Here is an 18,084-nt window from a genome sequence, read left to right as displayed (position 1 = left end):
GTAAATAAAATCGACCTTTTGTTTCCACGGACTGCCCCAGATGTAGACATCTGCTGGCAAATATTATCCATAGTGCCTGCTGCTCCCCTGGGTTTGAGGACTTTAGGGTGCTGCTTTTCAACACATTGTATAAATGGCATGAAGTGGATATTATCATGAGAGTATGACAAGCGGTTCGCGAGTTAAAAAGTTGCACAGCCTTATACACATTTGTGATCAAGTATTCCACGTAATCAGTAATGTTTTGCCCGGCGCACAGATTTATTAGGATTCAGAGCTAAAAATGAAGGGTGTGCTATTCACTTTTGTCATATCTTTTTATTGCATGTAGTTGATGTATATTTTTAAATATCATAGATACCCCTGAAGAAGGTCCAGGAGGACCGAAATGCATTGGGTGAATTTTCATGTGATGGAGGAATCAAGTTTCAGCATATGCCTATGAATAGGCCCGGACGGGCAATTCTGGAGCAATTAAAACGCATGAAATAATGAAACTATGTACCTTTGACGTGATGGAAAAGGACTGTCATACTTTGGAAATAAATTGGATGAACTGGAAAACATTACTGATTAAGTGAATTACTAGATCACAAATGTGTATAAGGCTGTGCAACTCTTTTCCACTCGCAAACCGCTTGTCATACTCTCATGATGATTTCTACACATACGCGTTCAGGACAGAACGCATTTTGAGTGAATGCACACCAAATGTGAGAAATATAAATAGACAGGACTGAATTTAAAAGAAGGGTGTGCTTCAGGTCTATCATAATTGAAGTGGATATTACACATATCCCACTGATGGCATTACTGGACTGTGTACGGGATATCCCTTGGTCAAATCAGAAAGAATGCTGACAATTAGGCAACTACTGCATCTAACTAATGCTTGAATTAGTCGCACCCACTAGCGACCGCTCAGGCCTCATTGCAAACCATGGTTTATCTTCACTAGGCAACTATAGACACAGACCAGGCCTCTGTAAATCAGTCTAGGTTCTGCTCAAATAGGAACTGTCCAGCCAGTGCTATGTCAAAGCATTTTACACAAAAAGATGTCAGCCAATATTCTGACTACAAGGTTCTGGTACCACACCATCCAGCCTCAACTTCCAGGCCACGGATCTTCCAAATGAGAACACAAGTAACCCAGGCCGGTTTAAGCCTACTTAGGCCTCATCGATGAGAATTAGCACAAGTCCTGTGGTACAGTGATCACAGACCTACATCTGGCCATACCCATCACACTTAGCGTGCCTACTGCCAGGCCAATTCTCCTCCAGACGGGAGCACATGCAACCCCAGACTGGTTGCGGCCTTGTCATTGAGGTAGGGCATGAGTGTAACTAACTTGCTCATGTGTCTGGAGCCCAACAGTCCCTACAAGGCTGCTGGATTTGGTAGCATGCAACGACAGGGCAGAGATCTGAGCTTCTATCCTGACAGGTCCTGCAGACTAGATATCTGGGGTCCTTTGTGTATTGTCTATCTTATTATGAAGCTAAACTGGAGTCTTACTTTTTACGCTTTCTTAAGCATTTCTTTTACTGAATACATTTTAAGTGAAGTTGTTTTTATGTGTATATCTTCAGTGGCGGCTCCTCCACAATGGTGGAGGAGCGTCGCCCACTGCTTGGCTGAGAGCCAGCAGGTGAAAAATAAAACGATGTTCTGTCAGCGTTTTATTTTTCATTTGCCTGCTCTGAGCCAGCGCATGCAGGAAAGGGTGGGGCCGAGGCTTGGGAGGGGGAAGGAGTGCTCATGTGTGTTTGGCCGGCCATCTGAGGCCGGCCATACACACATTCGCACTTAGGTTTCTCCAACCTGGCTGGCTGGAGAAACCCCACAGACTCCCTGTCCTGAGCGGAGTGCCTTTTCAGCCCGCTCAGGCCAATCCCTGCGCTGCTCTCATAGCATGAGAGCAGCACGGGGATTGCACAGGGAGTCTGTCCTGGGGCTGCTGGGACCCGGAAGGGCACAGGAGAGGCGACGCAGAGGCAGCCGACAGCTTAAAGTAAGTTATTTTCTAAAAATATTATTTAAACACCCCCACTCTCTCCCTCCCGAGTTCCCTCTAACCTCCTCACCACTCTTTGTTTGTGGCAGCCGCCACTGTTTCTGTTGGAACTAGGATTGGCCCCTCCAGAGTGCTTCTGTGTCAGAATGTTTAGTTAGGATGATCTCTTAATAACATTGACAGTTGGATTGGACTGGACTTTCAATGAACCCTCACACTCAAAATGTGCATTTTAATGTGTTGATGGTTGTGTCACTGCTGTTTGTTGTTGTTAATTGAAAGGCAATTTTTTTTTTTAAAGCGCAGCCTCAAACATATATCTTTTTCAGCTTTTAAGAACTTCATGAGATTCTTTTGTTCCATCAAAATTTTGCAATGATCAGTGCCTTTGTGGCATTGTAGTGCGACTGCTGGAACGCTATTCATCAATGGTCTACCAATAAAGCTCATACAACACTTGCAATTTATCCAAAATTACGCTGATAGAATTATTTTGAACCTATGACTTACTGATAATTTTTGTTCTGCATTAGTTTCCCTCCAATGGCGCAAAAGCAGATACAGTTAGATCCCCTCTTCGATAAGACTTTTTACCAATTCAAGCAAAAATTCCTGGTGTCTAGATTACTCCTCTCTAGACCTAGGCCTCACTCTAGTCTGCATGTCAAAATAAATGGAGAATATTCCCTCTGTAAAAAGGGGCAGATTTCGCCGGCGGTCAATCCATGCAGCCATTTTGGTGATGAATGTTGATGACTGTGTCTCTGAACAAGATGGTGTCCCCTCTCATTTAGTTCCTCAGGTTGTCGTACGATTTACTCAGCCGCATTTAATTCCGGACTTGGTGCCTTTAGTTTTTGCTCCTTTGTGCACCGCCAAGAGCCCTTATGGCGTACAAAGCATATGGGTGCCTAAAAATAGCCTAAGCCTAAACACTGAATAGTCTCCGTCTGTAGTAATCTAGTTAATCGGTAGATCGAAAAAATAAAGTTCCATTTGAGCATTCATGTTTATGATTCCAAATATCCTGCAGGCATTACTTTCACTTGTATTCCTCAGATGTTTTTGGGTAACAGTCCCACAGCAGGATTAACTTGTGCCACAAAAATGCTTACCCAGGTATTATCCGAGAACTTCAGTAGGAGAGATGACTCTTTATCACTAATGGAGTTGTGAAAATACTCTATGTGAACACAATCTGTAGTGTCAATAACCAGTTGTAGGGCCTGATCAGAGGTAGAGCATGTGGTGGTTAACATTGCGTTGTAAAGACTACGAATTGATAAGCCGATAATGATTTCTTCAATTCTGAGATCAGCTTGGTTTGACGTGATGCACCTTCTAACCCTATGTGTAGACAAAATTATCAAGGCAGAATTCCTGAAGCAGTATCATGTGACATTACCTTTTCAATAGCAGGAATCCTCCAGTGTTCAAAGACGTCATACATACTGGTTGGATCTCTTATTTGGAGGGGATGGAGAGTATCCCAAGCAGTTTCTGGAATAAGGAGAAAGTATCCTTGTCAGTCATGTTCTTGCTTGGTGGGCAAAGGGTCTACAGGATTAAAACAAGAAACTGGTGGTGGTAACAGTTGTAGTATGGCTCCATGGCAGAGTCGCCTCAGTAAGGATAGGGGTGGGTTGGGAAAGCTAATACCTGCCTAATTTGCCCAGTGGTTTGTCACAATATATTTAAAATATGTTTTAGCTTAAATGTGTATTAAGCCCATGCATTTCTCGTGAATGTGATAGTGAAAACCACTTAGAGATTTAAGCATGAAGGCAGTTTACCAAATCCAGTAGTTCACGTGCGTACATTATGGGAACGGGGTCTTTGTATTGCTTTTACTGACTCCCGTATTTTACATTATTATTTTATGAGCTGAGGAGAATACACTCTAAGTACATTTTACAGTGAGCAAAATAGATGAGTAAGTACAAGTAAATCCATAGAAGTGGATGAAGGTGTTCTTGGTCTTCTGGCTCCTGGCATCAGATATTTGCAGATAAATTCTATATTTCTTACTCTGGGAACCTTACTCCCGCGAGCTGGTTTTCTTTTGAGCTCCTTTTCACCAATTGAAATGTAAATATCTTTATAGATTCTACTAATTTACCTAAAGTAAAGGTAAATTGCTTGAGTTTCTTTTATTTTGTTGTCCTTTCTTCAGCATGACCTGCTTTTTAAGGAGACCATATTTCGTTGTTTTTCATTATTTTCTGTATTGTAGTCACCTTGGCCTAACTGTATATCCCTTTGTTGTGTCTAGTGTGCAGTACGCGCTGCCACTGAAGGAAGGATCTTGCTGCTGGAGGGGTTGGAGAAGGCTGAACGCAATGTCTTGCCTGTGTTGAACAATTTGTTGGAGAACCGTGAAATGCAGCTTGAAGATGGACGTTTTCTCATGTCATCTGAGCGTTATGACAAACTGCTCATGGTAAGAAATGCCATTCTTCTGTTTACGTTTTTGGCTTTATAGCGATCAGTTTATGCATTTTATGACATAAGGTAATTGTCCGTTGTATAGCGGTATGTTTGTGAGTTTATAGAATTGATGCTTTAGGAATGCAATTTTCCAAAATGTGCTTAACGTCTGCTAATAGATTTGAACGTGAGATTGTTACAAGAAAGTGGTACCATGAGCTGCTATTGGCTCTCCAAGAACCTGTCCTGTAAATGTCTGACCTTCCAATTTGTCGGGGATATTTTGAAGATTTTGGGGCGTGACTTGCTTCTGGATCCCATCACAACTGCCCACGCATTCTCTGAATCGATCCTGACTGGCCAGCCATGAAGAACAGCAACTTTTCGCACAACATTATGATATGGTGGGTTCCTGCTATGTTATAGGATAGCAAAATGGCATCTCAGCATCACGTATAACTGGGACTCTGTTTTGGGCATTCATTGATGACAGTGAACACACAAAGGCCAAAATAGAAGAGTCTCAATATAGGCTGGCTTTATTAGTGGGGATAATTCCATATGGAAACCAACAACGTTTCCGTGTACAGGCTCTTCCACATGTATCCAAGAAGCCCAAACTTGCCCCATTTAATATTTCTTCCCATATGACCTGTGATATTGTCTGTATTCAGAATGAAGAAAGGACCTATCATGATATGTCAGGCATTGAAAGTGAAAGAGCCAACCTCTTTCCTGTATTACTGCAATTCACTGCTTTTCTTTAGACTCCTTTGTTGTTTTCAGAACATCATTTGCTTTTTGGACCCCAAAAAGATGTCCTCTTTTTTTCTCATGGCTTACTATAAATTTGCTGAATGAAAATTGCCCCAGTACCACCTTTATCTTCATCATCACCTTCGTCGTCTCTGGCACAAGGTCCAGGACTGCGTGGATCCTTTGACCCTCGACTAAAGGTCCCCCTTCAGCTTTGCAGATGGTTTGATCATCGCTTTGTCTCTCAAGTAGTTTTCATTCAATGGCTTTTCAAGGGCAATAATTGATCCACTTGTATTTTGTTCAACCATCAGTCACTGTTCAATGGACAATAATTGCTCCATACACACTTACTGTAAATAAACACAGAGGCAAATTTTGTAGTTAAAGTAAGGTAAAAACTGATTTAACATTAAAGCTTATGAAGTGCTGCTCAGTGCTCATAGTGACTAAACATTGGTGAAGAAAAAAATGAAAAGTGTGAATGTACAGAGGGTTGCAAGTGACATACAGGTAACACAAGAGGAGACCCCCATTTAATGGAATATCATATCTAGGCATACATTTTATACACTATATCCTTGGTCTAAATGCAGATTTATTAATCGCATTTTAACCCTTATGACGATTTAGGAAGTCATCATTAGGACAATATAATGACTGAGCACAGTGTTTTAGTACAGCATGGATGATACAAATAGTGGTTCACAAAATGACCACAGTAGATACCGGAAAGAGTAAAAAAACAGGACTTATTCTGTAGGTCATAGCACTTACTTTGAAAACAGGGTCATAGGTCACCTGGAAGTAGAAAAAAGGCAAAAGGTTTTCTCCAATTACTAAATGTATGCGACAGAAAGAGATTATTATGAGAGCAATGAAGGTGAAACAAGAAACATGTTATTGTGTGTTTTCTGCATTGTAGTTTTCCCTATGTTACCCTAACTGTGCACGTTGTAGGCCTCATTTTCCTTTGCACATGTTATTATAACACATGTTGCTTTTGTGCCACATTGTACTTTCACGCAGAGCCTGCATATGTTTTTGAGTTCTGTTTGTTTCCTGCGATTTATTCTGAACACCATAGACAAGGTCAAACAACAATGTCCCTTGTCACTCTTTCTGGCCAGGCACTAGCACCTAGACATAACACAAGAATGCAGCTGTTTATGTTCACCCATGCCCATCATATAGATGAGCACATGAGCAAAAAACAGACACATGGAGCGAGAGTTCTGAGACCGGAGCACTGCGCCTGCTGAAATGTAGAAGAACCATCTGTGAATTCTAGGGTACGGGGTCTGCCAGTAATCCCAGAGATCTTTGATACATAATCATTTAGCTCCATTAGCAAGGGAGGGAGTTTAGGTTACGCTGTCCTATAAAATGACAGGGCTTTTCATGATATATGGATTATTAACCATGCTAACAGTATTTTTAGTATGCGTTTGTTTTCTAATTGTGGCACGTATACTGCATTTCAGAGCACGATAGTTTAAATAAACATTCTAATCTTCCTTTGTGTCTCCTGGTTATCTTATTGTGGACCAGTAAGAGAGCCAATGGGTGTGTCCTGTTACTGCGATCCCTGAGAGGGTCAAGAGTGTTGTGCTCTAGGGTGCCAAGTCATTTGTCTCTCTAGTAAGGTTAGGAGAGCAAGTGAGGCACTATAGCTAGCAGGACTTGGACTCAAAGAATCTGAGGTGGTATAGTGACTCAGTCCCTACATACTGATGTTCTATGGTTCCAAGCATAGTTCTGTTCTAAGAGCAGAATCCGTGAAACAACACATGGCTCACCGTTAGTCTCAGTATTGGAATAAATCAAAAATGGGACCCCAGGGAAAAAAATGTGAATCCACACGATTACAGTTGCCTATAGTTAATGTAAGGCCAGTGTTAACCAAAGTTAAGTGATCATGAACTCAGGTTTCCAAAGCAGGGGCTCTGAGGCCCTGACTATAGCTGGGCTGCAGCACTGGTTCAAAGCTGGGAAGGTCACAGTACAATTGTCAGTGTCTATTAGGCGGACTTGAACTGGCATGTGTGGGATCAACACTGGTTAAAAAAAGATGATGCCAACAGCACAATGGCAGCTGAGGTCGAGAGCCAGGAGAGCCCAAATGCACCAGGTCCTGTCCTCAGTAATAATCTAGAAATATTTTACGACTATTAATAAAGAAATCTGGATACCAAAAAATTAATATTACTCAAGAAAAGACAGTCTGATATCTTTTGTCTTCTCATAAATAGAGGAAAGAATGTACTTGTAGAGCTCAAGGGACCTTGCCTTGTTTGAGATTGAGACATTCTACGGACTTGAGATTTTTCTTTTTTTTTAAACTCAGTGTCTGTGATAAATTATCCGCTTTCAATCAATCAATCAATCAGTGACACTTGTAAAGCGCGCTACATACCCGTAGGGTCTCAAGGCGCTGGGGGGGTGGGGAGGGGGGGGTGCCGCTACTGCTCGAACAGCCAGGTCTTCAGCTTCTTCCTGAAGGAGAGGTGGTCTTGGGTCAGGCGCAGGTCGGCTTTCACATACACAAGAAGTCCCAGACCTCTAATCTGGTATTATGTTTTATACGATTTCCATCATATATGTTAAGGATTTGATTTCTGTGATGAATGCTGATTTTTGGCCATCAATATTAGAGATTTTTGGGACTGGTCCTCATTTGCTGTCCAGCAGTTTCCTCTATTTTGCCCTCTAGGGTGAAACCCTTCTCTCTAATTGGTGCCATTGGATTAACAAATTTGCCTTCAAAGGAGGCAGTGAAGTTTTCAGTTCTGTCTAGGTCAGCAAGTATTTGAGCTCTGTCTTGTGCCTCAGTTGCTCTAGGTCTGATTAGGATGGATTTGCTCTTTTATCTTGTTCTGCTCTACGAGCAGCACTGAAGGTCTCCAATGCCTCCATTGTCTGTTCTGCAATTAAATGAATAGGCAAATGATAACCACAAGTGATGTTAGGAGACCTGGCACCCAGTGTGCCTTTGCTCCATATTGAGCTTAAAATAATGCAGCCATCTTGGTTGACTGCTGCCCACGCCTCATAACCAAGATGTCTTTACATGCTCTGTCTTGATCTCAAAATCTAGTCACGGTAAAGTGGTGCATGCTGAGCACACTTGTCTCTGTTCTGCAACGGATGAATGCTAGTAGCATCATTTTAGCAGCAGTGCTCGAAATGTACTTGCTGTATGAGTCCCTTATGTCATTCACCAGGCTGCGTCAAAAGATGTGGATTGACAGAAGAAATGATTTTCTTTAGAACAATTAACTAAATTAGTATGCTTTAGGCACTTTCCTCTACTTCCCCAAGTGATTGAACTTGTTTTCTTGTCAACCGGTCTACTTGAACTCTGTAAACGGAAGAATCTTTTAAGCTCTTTGACGTTTTAGTTAACTTTCCTTCCTATTGTCAGTGAGTGGAGGGAATTCAAATGTTGTGAACTGACCAGCGGGCCTTTGCCCATTTGCTTATGTACATGAGTAGTCTTAGGAGAATTCACTTGTAAACATTAGTTGGCGAGAGATTGTGGAGGTATTGATTCTTCTTCTTAAGTCTCTAGATGTTTCCTCTGAGATGCATTTATGGTGATTGATGTAACACCCCTGTACCTTCTGCAGTGCAGTATCTTCTTTTATGTCCATGAATGACTCAGTCCTTTACTCATAGACATAGGCTATTGACACAGTTAAGCCCTGAGCTTACAGCAAATGAACACTTATGGAGTCATATCTTGGTGAGATTTGAGGGGAGAAGTTCCTTAGTTTAAATAACAAGCCAACCTAATTCTTTGTTTCTGAATGCTGTTGTTTAGGACTCATTGGGTCAAATCACTGGCATGTGATCAGATGTTTAGGGTAATTTTCATTTGTCAGTGGCTTCTGGGTACAAAAAAAAAAATCAGTCTTTTTCATTGAGCTGAAATTAGCTTTGTTCAAGCTACACTAGAACATGTTTCATGATTTAAAACTGTTGTGAGTTCCCGTCCACCCCTAAAGAGTGATGAGTAGTCAAAGCATGATTTGAAAGTGAGATCATAAGAAACTGCGATTCTCAGTGTATGTTTAATATGTATGTTGTTGGGGACTGGTGATAGAATTAATTCCTTTGAGACAACATGGTTAATGATTTGTGAATAATGTTAGTGAAGCGCTCCTCTGACCTATGTGCAGCTTCCTTCCATGAATAACGGAAACTATTTAAGACCACGTAATATATTGTCCACTTCTTTGGGTATTCATCATGGGCCGATTTGGTGAATACCGACTTCGCAGTGAACCTTTCTTCAGAGAAGTAGCAGTGGGGTGTGCCTGTCATGTTAGAGCTAGAAAACCCAGCTTATTCACTGGATACTGCCTTTCATATATGGCCTTGCATCTGGTATCCTTCTCTATCTATTGGTGCAAGACCTTCTACAAACTAACCAAAGAGATATCTTCCTACATTTACAAATAATGTTTGTTGTGGTAAGCAGAGGCCAATACTGGGAGGCCAGTTTGTTTGTAGACAAACCTCTTGATCGCAGAATGCACAAAGTTCCCCCTCTCACCCTCTGATGGGTTTCTTAAGGATACCTAGAAGGCTTAACATTCGTAATTTTTCTATTTACATTCTGTGGCATGTTCATTACGGAGTCGCTGAAAATTGTGTAATCTGATGGACACTTCTCACAGCAGATTCCCCACTGTGTGACCATCCCTAAGGTGTCAGGCTGGATCTGGAAGATTTTTCAGCATAGCCCCTGCACACCAGTAGGGGATGTTGTGTGGCTTCACGTTAACTCCACTCTGGAAGTGACGACTGGAGCCATACATAAAAGCCATCCATGTGTGCTAAAGTAAGTTCCTTTCTTCTAGTGCCTTCAAATTTGGTTCTGGAGTTACCTCCTCTTTTCCTCATCAGTGATGAGCTTTTTTTCTTAAAGTTTAGCCTGTGTGTAAGGGAAATGTAACCCCTTAAACCACAGGCTTTAAGCCTTGCAGGGACAAGCAAATGTCTGTGACAGATTACCATGATGTATGCCTCTGGCTCTAGGGTTGGGCGAGTGTGCCCTGATGATTCCAAAGGCAATCTAGAACCGCAAAGCTTTATGTCGCAGAACATCACCGGAAATAGAGTAAAGGCTGCTCCTGCTCGAAGTCGAAGACTCCGACCCTTTACGTTTTCAGGGTCTGTCCTGCAACAGATCTTCATTGCACTCCGAGTCTTCAGGTAGGTCCAATTCAGAGAATAAACATAAGAAGTCCAAGCAGGTCCCATCACAGCCTCATCACTCTCCCTCGGAAAATTTGAGAGGATGCCAAGGTGCTCCACATTCTTCTTCCTGATCCCCTACTGAGGAACCAATTCCTCAACTTATTCCGATGCAACTTGAATTCCTAGGTCAATCAATGATGGCGCAACAGATCACAGCTTTAAAGATACCATGCTTAACATCTTCAGCCCCTTACCGGCTCCCTCTGGCACGTCTTCAAGCCCCATAGATCCACAAAGGCCTCCATCTGGATTACTGCCGGCGTGTCTGCCCTTGCCACAGGCTATGCCTTCTGAACCCACTTCAGGTTAAATTCTGAATCCAGAGCCTATTCCACACCCAATGCCATGAGCCAAGCTGGTTTTTGCCGCGTACATGCTTTCCCCAAAGCCACTGACAGTTGTAGGAGGACATCAAACTCATTATGCTATCCGAATCAGAACCAAACCTGTCCCCACCTTGTACAAAGCTGTGCTCGAGTTCTGTGCCTCTCCCTAGAAGTTGTCATCTTCAACAGCTTTTGGTTCAGATTCTGACCAGAGCCAAACAGCATTTGGTGATGATAGAGATGATGGTGGGGAGGAGTTTTTCCCACAATATGATAAAGACAACCTTTACTTGAACCTACAAGAGGCCAGTACATTGAACACATCCCCTGACATGGAGTTGGTGTCCACCCCAATCCTTCAACTGAATTCATTGTCCTCTCGATGGTCATTAGAAGGACTACAGTGTTAGACTTCCAAGTTCCCTACAGTGAAGGTGATAACGAATGTGTTTATGGACATATGGTCAAAAGCTTGCTCATGTCCTCCAGTCAATAGCTGATTGGCATGTCGCCACAGGCCATCTCCAGATGACACTGCCCTTTTAAACCTACATTCTACTCCAGAAAGCCTGGTTGAGACCTCCACCAACAGGGTCAACCCAAACTCTTTCCCTACAATCCATCTAGGTAGGGAGTCAAAGAGGATGGAGGCCTCTGGAAAGAGAATGTTTTCTTCTGCCATCCTTGCCCTCAGAACCATTAGTGCCAGCTACTTGCTGGGGCACTACTCCCATGCCTTATAGGATAATGTGGCTAAACTTTTACTGAGAGTCTCAGAAGAATTTCGAGCAAAGTTAACACCAACTATTCATGATGGCCAGGATGAGGCCAAATATGTCATCTGCTCTAGACTGGACACAACTGACTTCCTAGGCAGCTTAGTGAGCACTAGCAATGTGCTGCTGCACCACACGTGGATGAAATCCACAGGACTTTCAGGTGATGTCCTAGTATCACTGATTGATATGCTCTTCGATAGATCACACCTCTCTGCCAAGAAGGCTGTCTCTGCCCTGCATCAATTAGAGCATAGAGCAACTGTACACTCCTCAGCCTTTGTATGCCAGCAAGGCAATATCCCTAACAATTTCACCACTTTCAAGGCATCACAGAGGATTTTGCGTTTGGACAAAGTCAAGGTCCTCCACAGCACAACAGATACTCTGGCCCTTTTGAGGGTGTGGCAGGGGGGACCAGCTGGCAACATCCAGGCCATCACATCAGGGGCAACAAACCGACCCCCCTCCTCACCTGTCTCAAAGCTGTTTTTGTTTGCCCTTAATCAATCAATCAAGCGGTATTTATAGAGTGCAGCTTATCACCGTGGCAGTATCCAGGCTCTGTGCTGCCGTCTCAGTCAAAGAGACAGGTCTTTAGTCCCTTCCTGAAGTGTGACAGTGAGGGTAAAGTGTGGAGGGTGTTCCAAGCTGTGGCGGTGAGATGGGAGAAGGAACATCCTCCGGTGCGGCAGCGGCGGCTGCGTAGTATCTGTGCGAGGGAGAAGTGAGCTGAGGTTTTCTGGGAGGTCGGTGAAAATTCAGGCGGTCGTTCATGTAAGTGGGTCCTTGGTCATGAAAGGCTTTGTAAGTGTGGGTGAGCAGCTTGAATTGGCCTCTATTCTGTATAGGGAGCCAGTGGAGGTCCTTCAGGTGCTGGATAATGTGGGCCCTCTTTGGTAGGTTGAGTTCTGGATTGGCTAGAGTATTTTAGTTTGGTGGTAGTACCTGCGTATAGTGCTTTGCCGTAGTGTAGCCCGCTAGTCACGTGGGCATGCATCACCGTTTTCCTGGTGCTGAATGGGATCCACTTGAAGAATTTGCGGAGCATGCGGAGAGTGTGGAAAATGGCTGAGGTGACTGCGTTGACCTAACTTTTCATTGAGAGTTCAATGTCCAGAATGATGCCAAGATTGCAGGCGTGGTCTTTGGGAGCGGGGGTGGGTCTGAGTTCCACTGGCCACCAGGAGTCGTTCCATATTGCGGTGTATCTACCGAAGATCAGGACTTTGTTTTTTTCCGTGTTGAACTTCAGGCAGTTCTTCTTCATCCATGCTGCAACGTTCTTCATACAGTTGTGGAAGTTGGTCTTTGTCGAGGTCGGGGGTCCGCTGAGAGTGAGAAGATGAGTTAAGTATCAATGGCATAGAAGATGATGTTGATCATCTCTATGGGAACTGGCGATGTCTGTGAGTGGTGGCATGTAGATGTTGAAGAGGGTTGGGCTGAGTGATAAACCTTGAGGGACCCCGCAGATGGTGCTGGGTGCCACCCCTGAGAATGATGCGTGATTTCGATCTGGCACAGTAGATCAATGAGTATGTTGTGGGAGACGGTGTCGAAGGCTGCGCAGAGGTCGAGCAGGATCATAGCGGCTGAATCTTCTCTGTCGAATAGGATGCAAATGTCATCTGTTGTGGCGATGAGGGCTGTCTCAGGGCTGGGATTGGCTTTGAAACTTGATTGAGAAGGGTCCAGCAGGTTGTTTATTTCCAGTGAGATATGTTTGTAGTTCTTGAACTTACTTGGGTCTGCAGAGGAATTCTCGCGGAGGGGTTGAACCTCTGCATGTTTCCAGATGTCTGGAAAGGTGGCCGTGATGATGGTGGCATTGAGGATGGTGGTGAGCTGGTGGTCTTCAGAGGTAAAAACATCAGAGGGGGCATGGGTCAGTGGGTGCTCCCGAGAGGAGTTCATTAGAGTAGTTGTGTTTGGTGTGCTGAGTTGTTCTCATGCAATGAGCGGCTGGTTGGCGGTAGTGGTTGTTGGGATGTTAAGGAGGTCGGTAGGTCGGCGATCAAAGTTTCTGTAGATGGTTGCTATCTTGTGGAAGTGGTTGGCGAGGGTGTCGCAGAGTTGCTGTGATGGGAGATGGAGTTTTTGGTGGCTGACAGATGGGTGAACTCTCGGACGATGGTAAAGAGTTCCTTGGTTTGGTTGGTGGTGGTCTCTACCCGGTGAGTCAGGGCCTCTTTTTTGCGGCTTTGAGCAGGAGGTGGTAGTTGTTGAGGGTAGATGGCTCAGTCATTGTGGTTCCTGATGGTGTGCCATTTTTTCTCCAGTTGCTTTCATCTGTGCTTCATTGTGCTGAGCTCCAGGGTGTACCAGGTGGCTCGTTTGGTGAATCTATGTGTTTTAGCTTTTCTAGTGGTGGCAACTGTTGGCTGCACTGGTGACCCAGGCTTTGAAGTTCTCTACTGCTTGGTTCATGTTGGTGGTGACGTTGGGCTGTGTGATGCTGAGGGCATCGATCCACTGGTGCTGTGTCACCGTGGCCCACCTGCAGAGTGGGGTAGTGTGGGGGTTTTACGGGGGAGGGGCCAACGAGGGTGAAGTGTACAATGGAGTGGTCTGCCCTGCTGAATTCCATGGTGTGGCTGTATCTGATTCTATTGCTGGACGTAAAGATGAGGTCTAGCATGTGTCCTGCTTTGTGCGTGGGGTCTGTGACCAGTTGTTTGAGATCGATGTTGTTCAATCTTTCCAGTAGGTCGATGGAGTTGGTATCGGTGTGTTCGCCCAGATGGAAGTTGAGGTCTCCCAGGAATACTTAGTGTTCGGATTCCATGGCGGTCAGGGTGATGAATTCGGTGATGGCTTTGCTGAGGCCGGTTTGTGGTCCTGGCAGTCTGTAGGCGAGGGTGCCTCCAATGATGGTTTTGTCATCGGTGCAGAGCTGGAAGTTCATGTGTTCCATGATCGGCATGGTTTCGTCATCATGAATGGTGCAGCTGATCAATTCTTTGTGTACGATGGTAATTCCACTTCTGTGTCTGTTGGGGTGGTCACAGTGTTTCATCTTGTAGCTGAAGGGTGTTGCAGTGGCGATGTTGGGGGCCGATGCGGGGGTGATCTAGGTCTCTGTAATGAAGGTCACGTTGAGTGAAAGGGAGGAGATGGTGTCCCAGACTTTGGTGGCGTGTTTGCAGAGTGATCTGGCGTTGATCAGGATGCAGTTGTTCCGGGGAGGTCTTGTTAGAAGGGGTTTGCGTGAACCGGCAGCAGATGCTGGTGAAAGGTCCTTCTGTAGAGTGAGGCGATGCCAGGCAGCAGACGTTGTTGCATCCGTGGTCCAGGGCATGGAGTTCTGTTGTGGAGTATCTGTGGGGGTGCATAGGGCCAGGGCTCCTGGCACTGGGTTCAGTCCAGGCGTGGACAGGTGCAGACGGGCTTGCTTTTGGCATGTCTATGGTATGCCAGCAGCGCACCCATTGCGAGCATCTGTACAGCGGCCTCCATAATTTATCAAGAACTCAATGAAAAATACTAACAAATAATATACTAACCATATAAGACTCACAAATATTATACTAACAATCAAAGAAAAACAATGCACCAGAAGTCGGGCAGATGTGATGGCGATTTCCAGGAAGTGGACCGCTGGACTGAACTAGCGGCCTTGGGTGCTGTGGGCTGGGCAGCAGTCACCAGGAGCTAGGCAGCGGCAGCAGGGGAGAGTCACAGTGACCAGGGATCAGAGACTACTCTCCCATAGTAGCACACAGCCTGTCTGTGTAAGGCAGGATCTCCCGATTTCCTCCACTAATAGCAAGCAATAACATCTGACAAGTGGGTCCTGCCGATAGTTCAGCAGGGCTTCGCCCTGCCATTCCTTCCCATCCTGCTGCCTATTCTACCCACATCAGAGCAGCTCTCGGAGTACCAATTGACCTTTTTGCTGCAGGAAGTCCGGGCTCTTTTGCCCAAAAGAACCATAGAGAGGGTTCCAGCATGTGAAATAGGGACTAGATCCTCCTGTTATTTCCTGGTGCTGAAGAACGACAAAGGACTTTATACTATTTTAGATCTTCACCCTCTCAATTGTGTGCCGAAAAAATCAAGAGGCTCACATTGACCCAAGTTTTATCTGCACTGGATTCATTAGACTTGATGGTAAAGCTGGATCTGCAGGATGCCTATGTTCACATTCCCATCTTGCAGTCCCACAGGCATTCCCTGAGGTTCAAGGTGTGCCAGGGGCATTTTCTGTTCAATGTACTCTCCTTCAGCTTCACCAGTGCCCCTTGGATGTTCAAAGAAGTAATAATAGTAGTCACAGCACATTATTAGGGGTTGGGATTACCTGTCCTCGCATAGCTCGATGACTGGCTGCTGAATGCTGGCTCACCACAGTCAGACATAGACCTCCTCCAGATAACACAAACCTCCTTGCAGCATCTGGGTTTACAATCAATATCCTGAAATTACACCCGATGCGTTCGCACAAGCTCCCCTTCATCCGAGTTGTCCTGGACACAGTGCATTTTCAAGCCTGACCTATGATGCTGAGGTTTCACCCTCTGTTCTGGGTCTCAGTAAGGGTGTCCTGATTGCTGGCCATACCAGATGGCGAGCTTTGCAGCACGACCCGTGGTCTTTTTGGGGCCAGCACCAAGACTACCTGCCAGATTCCATCTAAGTGTTGGAGGAGACTGCAAAAGACCTACAGTGGTGACTGTTTGACCACAATTGGATAAGCGGCAGACCCTCCTCCCTGCCCCACCTTTAGTTGACAATAGTGATGGATGTGTCACTAATGGGTTGTGGCGGTCATCTGGGAGAGGTGAAGATCAGAAGACTCTGATTGTGGGCGGTGATCCGCCTCTACATCAGTTTGCAGGAGTTGCGGGGGGATTTTTTTGAAAGTCTTCTTACCTTCCATCAACGAATTGCTGGCGCAGGTTCTTACAGGCAATACCACCTCCGTGTGGTACTGCAATAAGCATTGTGATGTGGGGTCCTGGGCTCTGTGCCAGGAGGCTCTTCGCCTCGGGAACTGGCTGAATCGTCTGGGCATTTCTCTGATAGTGAACCATTTGGCAGAATCTTTCAACACCAGAGCGGACAAACTCAGCCGGCGACGCCTCGCTGAGTAGGAATGGCAGCTAAATCCAGAGGGGCACAGGATGTCTTCCATCAATGAAGAGAGGCCTGGCTTGATCTCTTTGACACTGTCGAGAACACGCAGTGTCAAAACTTTTGTTTGTGGGAATTCCCCACAGCGCTCTCTCTGAGATGAGTTCCACCTAGAGTGGGGCACTGAACTTCTGTACGCCTTCTCGTCGCTGTCTCTTTTGCACCAGGTTTTGAAGAAGAGCAGGAAAGACCTGCCTCATGTCATCTTAGTGGTTCCTGATTGGGCCAGGAGATTTTCGTACCCCGAGTGTCTGGGCATGAGCATCTGTCCTCCGATCAAGCTTCCACTTCAGTAGGATCTTCTGTCTCAGCAGCAGGGCATGGTCTTGCCATGAGCAGTGGCAGTTGACTAGTTTAAATATACCTCCTGAGGTTATGGATATTATCTTTACAGCCAGGCGCCTTTCCACAAAATTCATTTACTCAGAAAATTTGTAGCTTGGTGTATTGCTCGTCATATGGACACATTATAGATCAAATTGTCGGATTGGCTTCTTTTTGTTTAGTCTTTGGCCTAACAATGAATTGCTGTGGGCATGGTGGGAGGTCAATTGTCGGCCCTGTCAGCTTTCTTGCGGTTGCCCGACCAACCATCCCTGTTCAAATTACATTTTGTGATGCTTTTCTTAAAGGTTTGGTACATTTGTTTGTCCCGAAACCTTTTGGAATACCATACTGGCAATAGTCCTTGTTTTTCTGATGTGCTCCCCTTTTCAGCCATTGCACAGCTGTCATCTTTGCTTGCTGACTCTGAAAACTTTGTATCTTATCACAATGACTTCATCTTGATGCGTGAGTGTACTTTTTAGCTGCCTTACTCCACTTTATTTCAACGCATGCTGGTGATCAGGACCGGGGCTTTCTTCCCAAGGTTGTGACAGCTTTTCATGTTGGACAATCCATCATTCTTTTAACATTCTTTGCTCTGCTTAATCCCTTGAAAGGGGAGCAGCGATTCCATTGCTTGAACCCTGAGAGAGCACGTACCTTCTACATAGATCACAAGTTCACAGATCCAAGGATAAAAGAGTAGATGATCAGATCTTTGTGGGGTTCTCCAGGGCAAAGAAAGGAAAAGCCTCTGGAGGGCCATTTCCGCCAGGACCATAGCTGCTACCCCTGCGCTGATATGTGGAGTACCTGGCCTGGATATTTGTCAGGCTGCGATGTGCGCATCAGTGCACATGTTCGCGAAAAACTACTGCCTTGACAGCCGAGTCAAACAGGAAGGACTTATTGGCCGTTCAGTCCTGCTGTACTTTTTGGGCTGAAATATTGCATAGATCCACCACATTGGAGGTACTGTTTTGGTATCTATTCACAAGGTGCGGAATCTGCTGTTAGAAGAATCGATCAGAAGAACAAGTAAGTTATCTTT

At 45.0% G+C, this 18,084-nt stretch overlaps 1 protein-coding gene across 1 annotated transcript in view; it reads left to right on the top strand.

Moving 5' to 3' along the window:
* The window catches only part of VWA8 (von Willebrand factor A domain containing 8), a 1,291,603-nt gene that overhangs the window by 234,506 nt on the left and 1,039,013 nt on the right, over nt 1-18,084 (top strand). The window contains exon 5 of the mRNA XM_085621802.1: nt 4,293-4,460. Within this exon, the coding sequence (XP_085477928.1) occupies nt 4,293-4,460 (168 nt within the window). The remainder of the gene's footprint in view (nt 1-4,292; nt 4,461-18,084) is intronic.

This window comes from Triturus cristatus, chromosome 8 (assembly GCF_964204655.1).
Source record: "Triturus cristatus chromosome 8, aTriCri1.1, whole genome shotgun sequence".
NCBI classification, from domain to species: domain Eukaryota; kingdom Metazoa; phylum Chordata; class Amphibia; order Caudata; family Salamandridae; genus Triturus; species Triturus cristatus.
Note: the sequence above shows the minus strand (reverse complement) of the source record. Positions and strands in the feature narration are given on the sequence as shown.